The 16,200-nt window shown below is 36.7% G+C and overlaps 1 protein-coding gene across 1 annotated transcript in view; it reads right to left on the bottom strand.

The window, feature by feature from the left end:
* The window catches only part of grm6b (glutamate receptor, metabotropic 6b), a 47,835-nt gene extending 31,635 nt beyond the window's left edge, over positions 1 to 16,200 (bottom strand). The window contains exons 1-4 of the mRNA XM_028447511.1: positions 16,075 to 16,200; positions 12,477 to 13,034; positions 3,315 to 3,531; positions 803 to 938 (exon numbers count right to left, since the gene is read on the bottom strand). Coding sequence (XP_028303312.1) covers positions 803 to 938; positions 3,315 to 3,531; positions 12,477 to 13,034; positions 16,075 to 16,089 — 926 coding nt within the window. The 5' untranslated portion in view covers positions 16,090 to 16,200. The remainder of the gene's footprint in view (positions 1 to 802; positions 939 to 3,314; positions 3,532 to 12,476; positions 13,035 to 16,074) is intronic.

The raw sequence follows: 16,200 nt of genomic DNA, 5'->3' as shown, positions 1-16,200 counted from the left end.
TATTCATCACATTTTCTTGCCAGATTTTTGCTCCTTTTTATACATTATTGCTACATTACTCCCATTTCTGACACGTCTCCATTCAATTTCAATGCCTTTTCTGCACATTTTTTCCACTTTCAAGTCATTTTCAGCATGAACTTATAAACTTTTCCACTTAATGTCACATATGTTGAGACATTATTGTCACTTTTAACCTTTTTTCACCACATTTCATGCTTATTTTTGCCTATTTAACACATACACATTTTGTCAAGTCCATTATTTGCCAGTTTAAACTTATTTTTGCAATATTGACACTTTGAACCTTTTTTTATAACTGTAATTTGCAACTTTTATCCAATTTCTGTGGTTTTTAAAATCCCATTTTACCACTTTTTCCACCATTTTTGGTCACTTTTAACCCATTTTATTTCTGAATAAAACAAGGATTTCCATCTTTAAGATGACTATAATAATAATAATAATAATAAACGTTCCTGGATAACAGTGGATATTATTCAGATGAATAAATAAATGTGGTTATCACAGATTCATAGAACAATAGACCATCATTTTGCTGACTTTATGGATGGACCCCAAAAATCTCTCCCCTTTATTCCCCCTTATAGATGGTCCTGTCTCCACATGACTGTTCTTCAATGTTTATGTCTGTGTTTAACCACCTTCAGCTACAGTGGGGGTCCTGCTCTCTGGAACCTTTTTTTGGGGGGTCACCGCATGGCTGAAAAGGTTGAGAACACCTGCTCTAATGAACTGGTATTAATATAAAACAGAGTGAGAGTTACTGAGCTCTACTCACTTGATGTCATCCTCATTGGCGAAGATGATGACCCCTCGAGCGTTGGACGTCTCCATTAATCTCTTGATGATCTTTTCAAACTCTCCTGGTCTGGGCTCTCTGGGAATCCTTATAGATTGTGCGATACACAGTCCACCTGTATCAGAGACAACGCAAATAATTGATTTCTATACATTTGACAAAGTTAACTGTCATTATTAAACATCTCTGTGAACTTTCAGTAACACAGAAGAAGAATGGCTATGGTTTAGTAGCTGGCGTTGGCAGCTAACACTTGTAACCATTGTTTTAAAGAATAACTAAACCCTAAAACCACTTTTCTTCTGCTGAAAACAAATGTATTTGGAATGAAGTCGTGCTGCTGACTGATTCTTGTCCAACTCTTGACATTTTAGTCAATTTAATTTGAAGAATTTTGTTATAAAAATGTAAGAGCGACTGCCCTCTATGGGTTAAAACTTGGCTATTACAATTTCATTTTGCTATTGGTTGAAGAACTAGCATTGTTGGCTCCGCCCCTTCTATAAAAACCATTGTCAGTGCCCAATTCGTTCACGGGCCTGATCCCTTTGGATCCTTTCAACACATCCATCAGCCTATTTTACAGCAGTTTGTGTATTATTTAAAATAATAATAATAATAATAATAATAATAATAATAATAATAATAATAATAATAATAATAATAATAATAATAATAATTAGAAATGTATGTTTTAAGTGAACTAATTTTTTTGGTTTTTATTTTGTTTTCTGTTTGGTTTTGATTGTCAATGTTGTGTTTTGATCCGTTTTTGTCTTGCGGTGGTTTTTCCTTTTTGTTAGTTTTTTTTTTTTTTTTTTTTTTTCTAATTAACAATTAAAAACACTACAAAGCAGTCACATATTTACATTATAAGTATTTAACTAATGTAGTATGATTAGTTTACATTCAAAATATCACGTCCCAGCAGCTCTGTCGTAAAGATTGCGAGTGAAGGAAGTGACGGAGTCGACGCACATGCGTCCGAAACGTTCAGGCCTGTGAAAGTATTGGGCACTGAACCATCACTTGTGGGCTTTACAATCTGTGGTGAGTAGGTTGGACTGAGATAATTGTGAATAGATAGCTATAGTGAGTAATGATTAATGATTAGCTAGTTAGCATAGAATTGATAGCATAAACTGGGCGTGTCTTAACTATTCCAGGAGCCCCGCCCATAATGAAGACATTTTTTTGAATTTCCAGCCAAACCCTCAGTATTTAATTACTCCTTAAATCCAACATTAATTATTTTGTTTTATATGAATTCATTATATATATATTTTAAATCTATTTTTACTTGGATTTAATCAACCACATTTGTATCATTAACATTGATAAATAAGGTTTGATGCTGTATTCAGGGCGATTGGCACGATACACCAAATGGGGACATAGTACTTCTTTTTAAATTAAAAAAAAAAAAAACAGCATAAAATTAATTCTGCAAATTGATAAAGGTTTATAAAAAAGTGCTTTAGAAAAATAAAAAATAATAAAGCTGATCACTTTGATGAGTTCTTAAAAGACAGTTGGCAGTCGAAAAATGTCTGGAGATCAGGGTAAATTTAAAAGTACATTTCCTGGAAAAAAAAAAAATTGTCTGAATAAATAAAACCATAACATATTATTCAAAAAAGAAGCCAAAATTAATGTGCAAGAAAGTCAGCTGATTAATGACTGCCAGATAATTGACTTTGTGTTTGAGATTCTAAAAAAACGTCATTTTACAATGTAATTAAATGCAAAACTGGGGAACCATGTTACAGTTCTATGTCTTACACTTACGTACAACTATTAAAATATGTTTCATATCAAGTTTACCTGTCAGTTCTCTTGACGGTCATTTTACTATTTTAAAAGAATTTCAAATCGAGGGTATAGTGAGAGAATAGTGACTGAGGACATGAGTCAAAACTGACCCATTATCATAAGAGATGCTAACAGAAAGCTAACACAAGAGGAAGGTTTAATTCTATGGGGTTATTTATTAAAGGCTCTGCAATTTTGATTCATTGTAATTGAACTTTAGTAATTGAGAACTGAAATGTAATTTACTTTCGGGGGGAAATAATAATAGTAATTGTATGCTAAAAGTATTATTGACCCCAACCCTGAAGACTGCTAAAAAGAGAGTCCTTAAATAATATTTATGCCAGTGAAACAATGTTGTTTTTTATTTATTTTTTCCTCTAGTTTGGGTTGAAATGTGTCTGTAACCTTCACAGTGTCACTAGGTTTACGATGAGTCAGGAACACGACAGAATTATTGACTAATCGTTTCTTAAAACAGCAACACCAATGGCAATTTAATGTCATAAAACAGCACTTAATGTGTTTGTACAATTTCTGTCAATAAGGATCCCAAATGTTTACAGCTTGATTCGTGCTTTTAAACGCACGTGATGTTGGTCCTTGTGCGTTAACCGATCACTTTGTCCTTTATCAGTGAAGAAGAAAACAGGACCTGATCAATGATTAACCCTCCAACCTGCTTCTCTTGATATTTGAAGGAAGGCGTCGACTCCGCTCTCTCCGTAGTTGCCCTCAGAGGCCAGAGTGGAGACGTAGTTCCAGCCCATGGCCTTGACGATGTCCACCATGGCCTGGGCCTGGTACGAGTCTGGAGGAACCACACGGGAGAAGAACTCGTAGCGGCTGTTGTCGCTCAGCTCTGGGGCAGTGGATGCGTAACTGATCTGCGGGATCTGAGACATAGACACAGGGTCAGTGGTGACGAAAAACTCAGGTCGAGTGGAAAAAATGAGCAATGCTTATAATTAGAATAATACGTGAATACATGAAGGTATAAAAGGAATGACTGGAGGAGGCAGTGATCCAGAAGTACAGCTGACTCACACACAAACTCTTACAAATGGAAAGAACCATAGTTAAGCTCTATTTAGAGAACATGTACTCAATTTTAGTTTACTCATAGACGAGTACACATAGTGAAGCAACTTTAAAAAAGTAACAAGAACACTCGAGTCAACCTTTGCCAAGCTCCAAATCTCCTCTTTGTCAGATATTGTCAGTTATCTGGATCATTGCTCTTTAAAGCCTGAGAGTAACTTTATATGTCCATTAATAACAATACAGTAGGTCCAAATGTATGGACACCCCCATTTTTTGTTTGAAAAATGACAATGAAATGCACAATCTGGAACCGATTCAGATGAAACTCAGTAGAGTAACTGAGGAACCAACTCGACATCATAAAGATCAGTCAATTACAAACCGAGATATACTATATACAGTTTTATTTATTTTTTTTCAATTTTCTAATGATGAGAGGGAGGGATTTTTATTTTTCAAACTGATCCAGAATCAGTATATTGATCCGGATCTCCACCGAAATTTAATCAAATCTTTCATGACGTAAGGTCTATCTTTGGTTAGAATGTTGTCAAAATCAGTTACTGTAAGTACTTCTGACGTAATCCTGTCAACATAAAAACAAACAAAAAAACAAAAGTGAAAAAATCTACCTCATTGGTGGATATAAGTAGACTTAAATATGTTTCTTGTAAAAACTCAAAGCTTTACTGATACTACTAATAACATAAAATTGCCAACTACAAAATTTTGTCAGAATAGTAGGGTGTACTAGTTCCTCAATAACTTTTACTTTTAAAACTAAATGTTTGTTTACTAATACTACTACTAGTACAATCAAAATAGATCACTAGTAGTACTTGTAGACTGTTTTAGTCTACTAGTAGTACTTGTAAAGCCAAAAGATTCACAAATACCACAAGTAGACCTAATACAATTAAAGTAGGAGTAGGGTTGGGCATTGTTTGAATTTTAACAATTTTCTGATTCTGATTCCTTACTTCAATTTTGATTCTTTTAAGAGGCAATTGGTTGCATGGTAACGCAAACATTTCGGGTGGATTCTTCTTCGTTGGTGTTCGGCGGCTTCTTCTTCTGGGCTGAGTATCGAAAGTAGGAATTGAAGTTAAAAAATGTGAACAATTCGGGAGAGTTGTAGAGTTAGTCCCTAAGTAGGAGGGATCAAATACAAATCCAGCTCCCTGATTGGTTGGAATATTTTTGAAAGTCAATGACCAGTCCGGAATTGCATTTCCCCGCCCCCTGATTAGTATTTAAAGTTGACTAGTGACACATTTCACTACACGAGTAGTATGGACCAAAACCCATATCTTGATATTCTTTCTCAAAATGGCAATATGTGATATAAATAAAGACTAAAAAAACTATTCTGGGTTAAGTTTTCTGATGCAAAAAGACACAATCAATAACTGTGCTTGTTCTGAGTAGTAGCAAAACCTACGAGTATTCTAATACAAATTGAGCTATATATATATATATATACTGTATATAGGCGATATTGTAATTTTCTATATTGCCAAAATATCAAACTCAATATATCTTGAATCTCGATATTGGCCAACCCTACTAGTAAACCAAAACTGAGAGTAAAAAATGTGTGAAAATGGTCAATTGTTTGAATCCCTAAACTGAGCACATTCATCTTTCCAACAGCGTGTTATTCTGAGAAAAGTGACTTTCTATCACGATCTGCACAGAACTGAGAGTAGGACCAACATCACAGTGAAATACAGATGTTGGAGCCACATCTGTGAAAGCATTTGTTTAGTAGTGAGAAAAAAAAATGATTGAGAAGATTAATTTACTGGTGTACTACTTCTTTAATGACACAGTTGATGTGGCCAGCCTCGACCCTGAACCTGCTAATGCTGGTCGCTAGCTGGATGTTTGATGAAGAGAGAAAGGTAGACACAAGGGCTGGAACGGGAGAAGGAGAGACCAGCGAGAGAACCATTTCACAGATTATCTGAGGAGATTATAGTGGTTTTAGTCAAATTACGTTAAGCACAGAGGGAGAGGGAGAGATCAAGAGACGGGGAAAACGTTAGTATTTCTCAGCTGTAAGCCATACAATATATTTAATTTTCATGGCCACGTGCAGCTTAAATTTGCAGCTCTGGCAAAACCGCGTCTAACTCTAACTCACTGGTCTGATGATAACATAACGACGATATCCATGTCCTGGGCAAGCAGAGAAGTGAATGGTCTTTTTGCTCCCAGACAGGAAGTAGATTCCAGCGTCTGTAGGACCCAGTGTCAGTTATATCGATGTAACTCTCATGTTTGTGTACACATTTTTGTGATAAGCGCGACAACCCGTATAATCCCCGTCAGATTAACCACACCAAAGCATCTGCACCCGTTCACTTGTTAAAATCAATGAGCCCTATCAGTGGCACCAGAATCCTCTTAGGAGTATTACCAATTAGATAAATACCATCAGAGGTTTGGAGGTGGACCAAACTGTGTAAAACATTGGGTTTAGAGCTTTAGGATCGAGATTATTTAATTATAACTGTGGCACAAAACTCTATCAGAGGATGATTGAATTTATCCTTTTTATGCAGAGCTTCCAACTCTCATGCATTTGCAGTGAGAGTCACAGAAAAATTGGTTGATTTCACACCACATCCTAAATTCCTAAATTTCTAAATCAAAAAACAAAAAAAGTCGGTTCATTCTTGTACAGTCGGTGGCGCCACTTTCCTACAACCAACAATGATGATTGATGAGGAGAATGTGCTATGTAGTGCGTTCACATGAGATAGTTTAAAAAGATGGAGTATGTGAGAAAAACCCAGAAGTATACTATATGGGTGGGCACACTAGTCATACTCAACCGTCCCATGATGTATTGCGAGCGGAATGTAAAAAGGTCCTGGGACCGGTGTCACATACTGGGATTGCATTGTACTGAGATTGTATATGCGCACTACCGGAAAATTAATTTTTGCTACTTCCGCTGTGCTGAGATTGTTCATTCAATTTCAAAGGTAATGTCCAAAACATTTTTTGTCATAAAATTATTATTTGTGTTTTGTTTTAAATCTCCTACATATCTGTGACCCACCGTCTATGCACATTAGTAAAATTTCTTTAATCATGCAGGTTGTAAATTGCATACATGAGGAATAAAAAAGAAGCCAAAATATTGTTAAAAAATTACTTTTAAATACACAGAAAGTATATAGATATATTTCTGGTATTTCTGTATTCAGGAGAATTGGACACGTGTTTTAAATATTTAGGAAAACAATGTTTAATCTTAGCATAATTGTTTTTTTATAAGCTAACCTATGCATTGCAAACACTGACAACACCAGTGACATACAGTCAAGGTAGGCAAGGTAGGCAGTGACTACCCAAGGGTAAATTTATATTTTTATTATTTGCTTTATTTATAACATAATTATAATTTCTTTTTCAATTTCTGATAGCCTACAGTACTTATAAGTTTGAAGGTGTCAGCATTTTGTGCGTTTCATAGCCCAAATGACTAAACAGCACTATTTCCTGGTACGGCAGAGACGCTGCACAAGTCTGACTCCGCTGTAAGGCAAGAGGAGGAGCCAGGAAGAGGCCACACCCTCTCCCAAAGGCACATTGCTGCTCTGCCACTGTTCCCATAACGTGTTTTTATGTGTTTGCACATGCGCAGTCAGTTCCCCAAGATGAAAACCATTTACGTACGTTCTCTAGCTAGTGGGCGGGATAACACTACAGTCAGGATGACAGCGCTAGAGACAATAAAGAAACTTTTTTTTTGAGGAAAAACGACAGCTTTTAAAAGATCAACACCTGAGTTACCAGACCTTTAGCAAAGATAAGGTCAGAAAATTGTTCATATTTTCTACAGTGAATGGTAGGATTGGCTTTGTGGATGAGCCTCACTGAGGCTGTTCTGAGTTGTAGTTGTTGTCTTTTTCTCAGTGTTTCCAACACAAACAACGGATGCGCTGTCGTGTCATGAGATATATCTTGTTGGGAGAGTATGGAGGCTATATTAAATAATTGTTTATGTTTCTTTAATGGTGTATATGATGTTGATTTTGTTAGATTAGCACTTGCCAGCAGAAATATCTGGAATTGTCATTGGTGTCGATATTGGTGGTCTCGACTTGGAACGCCCAGCCTACCCACTGGACAACACTCATTATTACTCTGTAGAAGTGTCTTTCATATAGCTTACTGTTTTTCAGCCTTGGGCTCGTGACCCAATGTGGTGTGTCCTGGAATTAAAAAGGTGTCACCTGAGATGTCTAGTAATTAATAAAAATATACTGATTAAAATTAGATATTTAGATTTTTTTTTAATATTTTGAATTATTATTATTGAATTAATAATATTTACCACACACAATCTCAAACTAACGTATTCTATACTTTCATTTTGTTAAATATAATTATAGTTCAAATAAAATGCAGTTCTAATTCTAATTTTAGAGAATAGATGTCTCTGTGGTCGCCAGAAATTTGTGATAAAATTATGAGGTCACGGCCCGAAAATCACCTTTAAAGGAAATCTGTCAAATGTTCAAAGTCTTGTTACTTTCAATACAACTGAATACAACACATTTAAAAATTTCCAGCCATTAAGACGCAAGATTTCTGCCTGAAACAAGTTTAAAGTTAAATATAAAAAATCATAATTTTGCTTTTCATGTCTGAGTCATTTCTAATGGAATATTTACAGAAAAATGACAATTGATATTTACATAATTTATAAGTGTAACTAGACTTAGCATTTGCATTTGGAGCAGTAGCATTGATACTCTGACATCTCTCAGCAGATGTTTAATGCTGACGAGAGGAGAGCATCCACAGTCCGGACCGGATCACGCTGATGATGGGAGGAAACACACCATTTAGATAAATCTACTCCACACTGGTCACAAGTCGCCGTTATCCCAGAACCAATGTCATCTCGATGCTCTATTTTCAGCCGTGGCTCCTGAGCTGCTGAGAGGGGCTTAGCAGAGGTTGGGATCTATAATTCTGTAGTTAACATCTGCCCTGGATGCAAGCTGGGCTGGCCTTTCTTTGCTCCTCAGTTCAACATCATCTTCCTCCTTCTCCTCTTCATCAGGGTAGAGGGAGTCGCAACAAGTAGCCTCTTTAAAAGCACCAGCACTTTGTCCGACTGCGTGAAGCTATTTTTACATTAGTGACAGACATCAATCACACAGTGAGATTAACAACCAGCTCAGTGTCCCATTACAGTTATAAACAACTAGTAATCAGCGTTATCAATCGTCAAGGGTCAATCGACTGTTAACAAAACACACACGTCACCGCACACATGGATTAGTGACAAAGACAATGGATTAAATCCCTATTAAAGTTCTGTCTGATTCACTTCAATCCATACATTCACCAATTGGAGAATGTATTGATGACCACTGAACTGAACTAGACCTATGTTTGAACTTTTGGTTGAGTCGTGGGTTAAAAGGTGGAAAGAGCTCCACGTTAAAAACGTTTCTCCTGGATTAGGTGTGAAATTGACATGTTCAACTTTGACATAAAGGACTTCAAGAATTCAAAGGAAAGAGACTCTTTGTGCACCGTTAAACTATTTGCGTCACATTGCTGTGCTTTCTACTGCCACCTACCGACATGAAGGAGTATTACATTACTTTGCCTGAAGCTGCTGGAGACGATACATTTTCATCGGATAAATCCATAGTGTAGGCCTCATAGATCAATAAATAAAGATCATTTGCTCAGAAAATATTCTGTCCAGGGACTGCAGATAAAAAATAGCCATTTGGCTAAATCTGGTACATTTTCAGTATTGATATTAATGTACACTGTCCCTGTTAAATAAACCAATAAATAAAATAAATAAAGTTTGTTTTTATTTCTACTGTAAACACTGTTATTGACCTTGTAGGAAGAATTTTGTGCATTGCATTGTGGGTTGTGGAATCCCGTAGATAATGCATGGAAGTGTTTTTCCATTGTGCACATATGTTGTACATAAATGACAACACAGTTTATGGAAGCGATAGCAATGACACCAACCTTGAGTACAGGGAGAGTTGATAATCTTTTGGATGAGTTTAATACAAAAATCTGTAATGTCACAGATGTGGTGGCTCCAATCAAAACTAAGAGAAAACCAAACACACAAAAAACAGCTTTGAAGAGGACTGAGATAATGCAAAATTTGAAATCTGATTGTAAAAGAGCTGAGTGTAAATGGAGATCAACAAAATTCGTCTAGAACTATACAAAATAAGTCTGCAAAAATTCAATGATGGCTTGTTCAAAGCGAGGCAGCAATACTTTTCTGAAATTATTGCTAAAAATGTCAACAACTCTCGCACATTGTTTTCTGTAATTGAAAAGCTCACAACCCCCCCAGATCAGATAGCCCCTGAATTACTGTCAACTGGAAAATTCAATGAATTTGCTGTATATTTCAATGAAAAATACAATCAATAAGATCAAACATTAGAACAAACCAGCAAAATAACAAAAAGCTTGAACAGCTTCAACCACTGAGGGATGAGTCAACTACAATGTTAGAGTTTATTACAGTGAACCCAAAAACAATAGAGGAAACTGTTCAGCAGCTGAATCCATCAAGGTGTTGCCTTGACACAATACCCTCAAACTTGTTTAACACTTATGTAAAGTCAATTGTCACTGATTTGTGTCAGATAATTAACTGCTCATTCCAATCAGGCACCGTACCAAAATCCCTGAAAGTAGCTGCTGTGAAACCTCTGTTAAAAAAGAGAACACTGGATGCCTCTATACTAGCTAACTATAGACCAATCAGCAACCTTCCATTCATGGCCAAGATCATTGAGAAGGTGGTCTTCAACCAACTGAGTCAATTCTTAACATTCAACAAAATATTTGATAAATTTCAGTCAGGTTTTCATTCTCATCACAGCACTGAAACTGCTCTGATCAAAGTGATCAATGACATAAGGTTGAACACTGATTCAGGAAAAGTATCTGTTCTCATTCTGTTGGATCTAAGTGCTGCATTTGACACTGTAGATCATACAATTTTGTTGCACAGATTGCAAACATGGGTTGGACTAAATGTTAAAGTAATGCAATGGTTTAAGTCATACTTGGAGGATCAAAGTTATTTGTGAGCATTAGAAACTTTGAATCTGACAGATTACCAATGTCCTGTGGGGTTCCTTGGGGCTCTGTTCTTGGACCTCTTCTGTTTAGCCTATATATGCTTCCATTAGGACAAATTTTACAGAACTGTAAGGTTGATTATCAGAGCTACGCAGATGACACACAACTATATCTATCACTGAACCCAGATGACTATGGTCCCATTGAGGTGTTGTGTGACTGCTTAGAAAAAGTAAACTGCTGGATCAGTGAAAACTTCCTTCAACTAAACCATGACAAGATGGATGTGATTGTCTTTGGTAATAAGGAAAAGAGGACTGCTGTCAGCAATTATCTTGAGTCTCAATCTTTAAAAGCTAAAAACCAAGTCAAAAACCTTGGTGTTCTGATTGACTCAGATCTTACATTCAGCATCAGATCAAATCTATCACAAAAACATCTTCTACCACCTAAAGAACATCTCAAGAGTGAAAGGTTTAATGGCTCAGAAAGATCAGGAGAAACTGGTCCATGCTTTTATCTCCAGCAGATTGGACTATTGTAATGGTCTTCTGACAGGAATCCCCCAAAAGAGCATCAAACATCTACAGCTGATTCAGAACGCTGCAGCTCAGGTCTGAACCAGAACAAAGAGGTCAGAACACATTAGTCCAGTTTTAAAGTCTTTACACTAGCTCCCAGTCAGCCTCAGAATAGACTATAAAATTCTGCTGCTGGTTATAAATCTGTGAATGGGTTTGGTCCAGAATACATCAGTGACATGTTAGTCAGGTATGAACCCAGCAGGTCTCTCAGATCTATGGACACAGGTCAGATAGTGGAGCCCAGAGCTCACAGTAAACATGGTGATGCTGCTTTTAGTTGTTATGCTGCAAAGAAGTGGAACAAATGTGAACATTTTTAAATCAAAGTTAAAGGCACTTTTTTTCTCTACTGCATATGATTGAGAGAGAGATTGTTGGTCATGTTGTTGATGTAATGTTTGTTGATGATTTTACTGACGATTTTAAATGTTCTTATTGATTTTGAACAATTTAATGTTTTATCATGTAAAGCATATTGAGTTGCCTTGTGTATGAAATGCGCTATACAAATAAATTTGCCTTGCCTTGCCACAACTTTTAGTGAAAACACCAGAAATGTGTTGGGAAGTCACTTTGGCAGAGTTTTTTGGGGGCAAACCCAAGAAATCACAGTAAGAACGAAGTAAAAACACTTCTTAGCATCCATCTACAGGACTCCACATCCCACAATGCAATGTGAGATACTTTCCCTATATCAATAAGATCTGAAATTAAAACAAAGCAACAATTTCAAATTTGCATCAGCATTTAGAATAATAACTAAATCATACAGGAAACAAGAAAGCATTTTTTTGTGTTTTTGTTGTCATTGTGTATGGTGTGTAATTTTTTGGTGTTTGTATTGTTGTTTTTCTGTTATTTGTGTTTTTGGTGTATTTTTGATGTTACTTTTTTGCATATTTTTCTGTAATTATGGGTGTTTATGGGGGTTTATTGGGTCCTTTTGGGGGCCACACAAACCTAGACTGAGGACCTCTAGTTGCTCATAACTGTTGCAACAAAAACACACAAGCCCCTCATATCCCACCCCCTGATGATAAAGTCATATAGTGCTGTATGTTACAGCCAGTTATTAATAAAACAAGTGAAGTTCTTTGATATCTTACCGCAAACAGTCTGAGAACGTTGGCCACCATGATGGACACAGAGCTGCCTGAGGCCCCGATGACCCCCACCACCCTCTCTGGTTTGGGAATAATGGGAGGTTCCCCATTGGAGCAGCGCACATCTGAGTTATCCTTCTGGATGAGCGCCTGGACAAAGGTGAGGGACTGCTCCAGGGCGTAGGTGTCCCTGGAGCAGGTGTCCAGGATGCGGGCCCCCAGGGTAATGTTGGGCAGGAGGTCCGGGTCACTGTTGATCTGGTCCAAAGCGTACAGCATGGCCTCCAACCGATGGATCCCCTTTTCCCTCTTCACATCGCCGCAGGGCACCCCCGCGGGTCCCCTAGAGTGCACGGGGAAGAGCCCCCCCAGAGTGATGTCACCCTCGATTTTGATGGACTGGGGCTGGGTGCCCTGCTGGGCCCTGGACGCTGGGGTGAGGCCAGCCACCAGGAGCCAGAGAAGCTGCAGCCATGTATGGTACCAGGAGGTGTGGACCTCTGATACCATGATGATGAGCAGCAGAGGGGCCACGGCCTCTACCTTTGACACCTGGAGCTGCTACAAACACACAACCAACATCCGATCATCATCCAACATTACAGACGACCACAGACGTCAATCAACTTTACATTTAGTTCTCAGGAATAAAAGACCTAGAACACGTGTCAAACTCATGGCCCGGGGGCCAAATCCAGCCTTTTGGAGCATCCAATTTGGCCCACAGGAGAAAGTAAAAATGACAGAGAAAACATGAATCATTGTGTAAATGAAACTCAACTATATTTGAAGGGGCTCATAGTTTTCTCTGTGCTCATTTTTAATGTTAAACTGACGAAAAAACTCAAAATTCTTTTTAAATCTTCCAATTTTCCTCAAATTATGACTTATTTAGCCTAATTAAATATAAATTCTAGGGAAAGTAAAGTGAAGATCCTGTTGGGACTGATATCTCACTTATTGCTTGGATATTGTCAGTTTCTTACATATTTAATATTTTATGTATGCGTAGAAGTGCAAACTATAGCCCAGAAATGTTGAAATTACTGATTTTCCCACATAAAATCTGTGGCCCACTTGAGATCAAACTTCTCTGTATTTGGCCCATGAACTAAAATTAGTTTGACACCTCTGATTTGGAATGATTTGTGTTGGAAAAGTTTTTCCTCAAACTGAAAGTCTTTTTCTACTTTTTTAGTTAAGGATTTTATCCTCAGCTGCAATAAAAAAAAAACAGTCAATTACAATTTATTTAAACACAATACTGGGGAACCATGTTATAGTTTTATGGCCTACACAAATGTAGTTAAATATTAAAATATCAAGTTTTTCTACTAAATGTCTGTTCCATTTTTAAAAATGAATAAATGAATCTAGGGCAATACTGACATAAATAAAAGTCTCAGACGCCTACACCAAAAATATTAATACCAATATTTCCATTGATTAGGAAGCCTAACAAGGTAACCAAGAGATGAGAAACACATATGATGAAAGATCATATTTTTTTGTGTATTTTACAGCTGATTTAAAACTTACCCGTTATCATAAGAGATGCTAACAGAAAGCTAACACAAGAGGTTGTAATTGAACTTTAGTAATTGAGAAAGTAACTGTAAATGACTGTTATGGGGAAAATAAAAGTTGTAATTTTAATTGAAATTGGAAAATTGAACATGGATAATTGAAGACATACTTGTAATTGAAAAATGTAATTGACCACAACCCTGATTATCAGAGCTGCCAATACAATAAGTTACTAAAATCCATTCTTAAAAGACTTTTTGCTGCCAGGTAAGAGGCTGTAAATGCTGAGGGTAGTTCAACATCTGTTAGCGATAAATAAAACATCATCTGACTGACTTTGAGAGGAGAAGCTGCAGCAGGAGGAGGAGGAGGTGGAGGAGGAAGAGGAAGAGGAAGAGGAAGAGGAAGAGGAGGAGGAAGAGGAGGAGGAGGAGGAGGAGGAGGAGGAAGAGGAGGAGGAGGAGGAGGAGGAAGAGGAGGAGGAGGAGGAAGAGGAAGAGGAGGAGGAGGAGGAGGAGGAGGAGGAGGAGGAGGAGGAGGAGGAGGAAGAGGAAGAGGAAGAGGAAGAGGAGGAGGAGGAGGAGGAGGAGGAGGAGGAGGAGGAGGAGGAGGAGGAGGAAGAGGAAGAGGAGAGGAGGAGGAGAGGAGGAGGAAGAGGAAGAGGAAGAGGAGGAGGAGGGTATGTTCAGACAGCACACAGGGTGACACTGAGTGAGCACTGGAAGCTTTTACCCTGAAGGGCTGAGAGCCCATGATGGAAAACACTATAAATTTTGCAAAACAGAAAACATCAACTAAACCTTCACATCAGGCCATGCTCCAAATGCTGGAGCAGGTTAATTTTATCTGTGCACGAGGAGGAGAAAACAGGCTGGCCGTCATTTACAATTACGTCTGCAATGATCCATGTTCAATTACAACTCAATTATGATAAAGGTGACCGGCATTTTTTCTCATTAAAAATAAAATTACAATTATAATTTTTTCCCTAAAAGTTAGTTACAATTACCTTCTCATTTACTAAAGTTCACTTACAATTAATCACAATTACTGAACCTTTAATGAATAAATATTTTAGCATCTCTTATGATAATTGGTCAGTTTTGACCCATGTCTTAAATCAGATGTAAAATACACAAAAAATATATTATCTATTATCTATCTATTTGTTTCTCATCTCTTGGTTTCCTTATTAGGCTTCCTAATCATTGAACATATTGTATTAATACTTTTTTTAATTTAATGGTAAAATTATTCTCAAGAGAAGTGACAGTTAGTGGGAAAAGTTGATCAGAAACATACTTTAATAAATATTAGCTAAGTATGTGTAAACCATAGAAGTGTAACATGGTTTCACATGGTTTCATTAAATAGAATACAATTCAATTAGGATTACAACAGCAACAGATTTCCCCCAATTAGAATTACAAATATAACTACGTCATAAGTGTAATTAATGATCATTTATGCAAATACAATTATAACTGACCCCAACCCTGGGAGAAAAGTCTACCATCATCAGATGAGCTGCTTTTCCTCCACAATTTAATATTAACAATTAACATATTTGTACAGAAGCGTATTGAAGTAAAAAGAAAAGTTTGGGTTTTTCTGAGTTGATGAGATAAAAATAAGTAAATTAAAAAATTGCCCTATTTTTCAGTTTTTCTGGGTATATTTTTTGGTTTTTCTGAATTTCCTTATCTCATTAACTCAGAAAAACAGAAAAATATTTCCTATAAAAACAGAAAAACAGGCCAAATTTGTTTTATTTACTTATTTTTTATTTCATCAACTCAGAAAAAAATGAAAAATATTTTCCATAAAAACAGAAAAACTGGGCCACTTTTTTATTGACTTATTTTTATCTCATCAACTCAGAAAAACAGAACAATTCTTTCTTCAGTGAATGCAATACGCTTATACATTATTTGGACATTACCGTTTGCTTTGAGGAACTTTAAAACACTGATTGAAAACAAATGCATTTTTATGGATAGTCTGGAAATATGCTAATCCTCCACAATACACATTTAAACATTGAATAGAAATGATAGAAAATTATTCTTCTTACCTGCCCATCATTCATCGACTGCTTGTCTTGTCCTTCACATGAAATCTTCCAAATATTTCTTCATCCATGGTCCAAAAAACATGGAATATATATATATGTAAAGTCTCTCACGGTTGTCCTCTTCTC

This window comes from Gouania willdenowi, chromosome 5 (assembly GCF_900634775.1).
Source record: "Gouania willdenowi chromosome 5, fGouWil2.1, whole genome shotgun sequence".
Classification (NCBI taxonomy): Eukaryota; Metazoa; Chordata; class Actinopteri; order Blenniiformes; family Gobiesocidae; genus Gouania; species Gouania willdenowi.
This window is presented reverse-complemented; position numbering and strand designations above follow the sequence as displayed.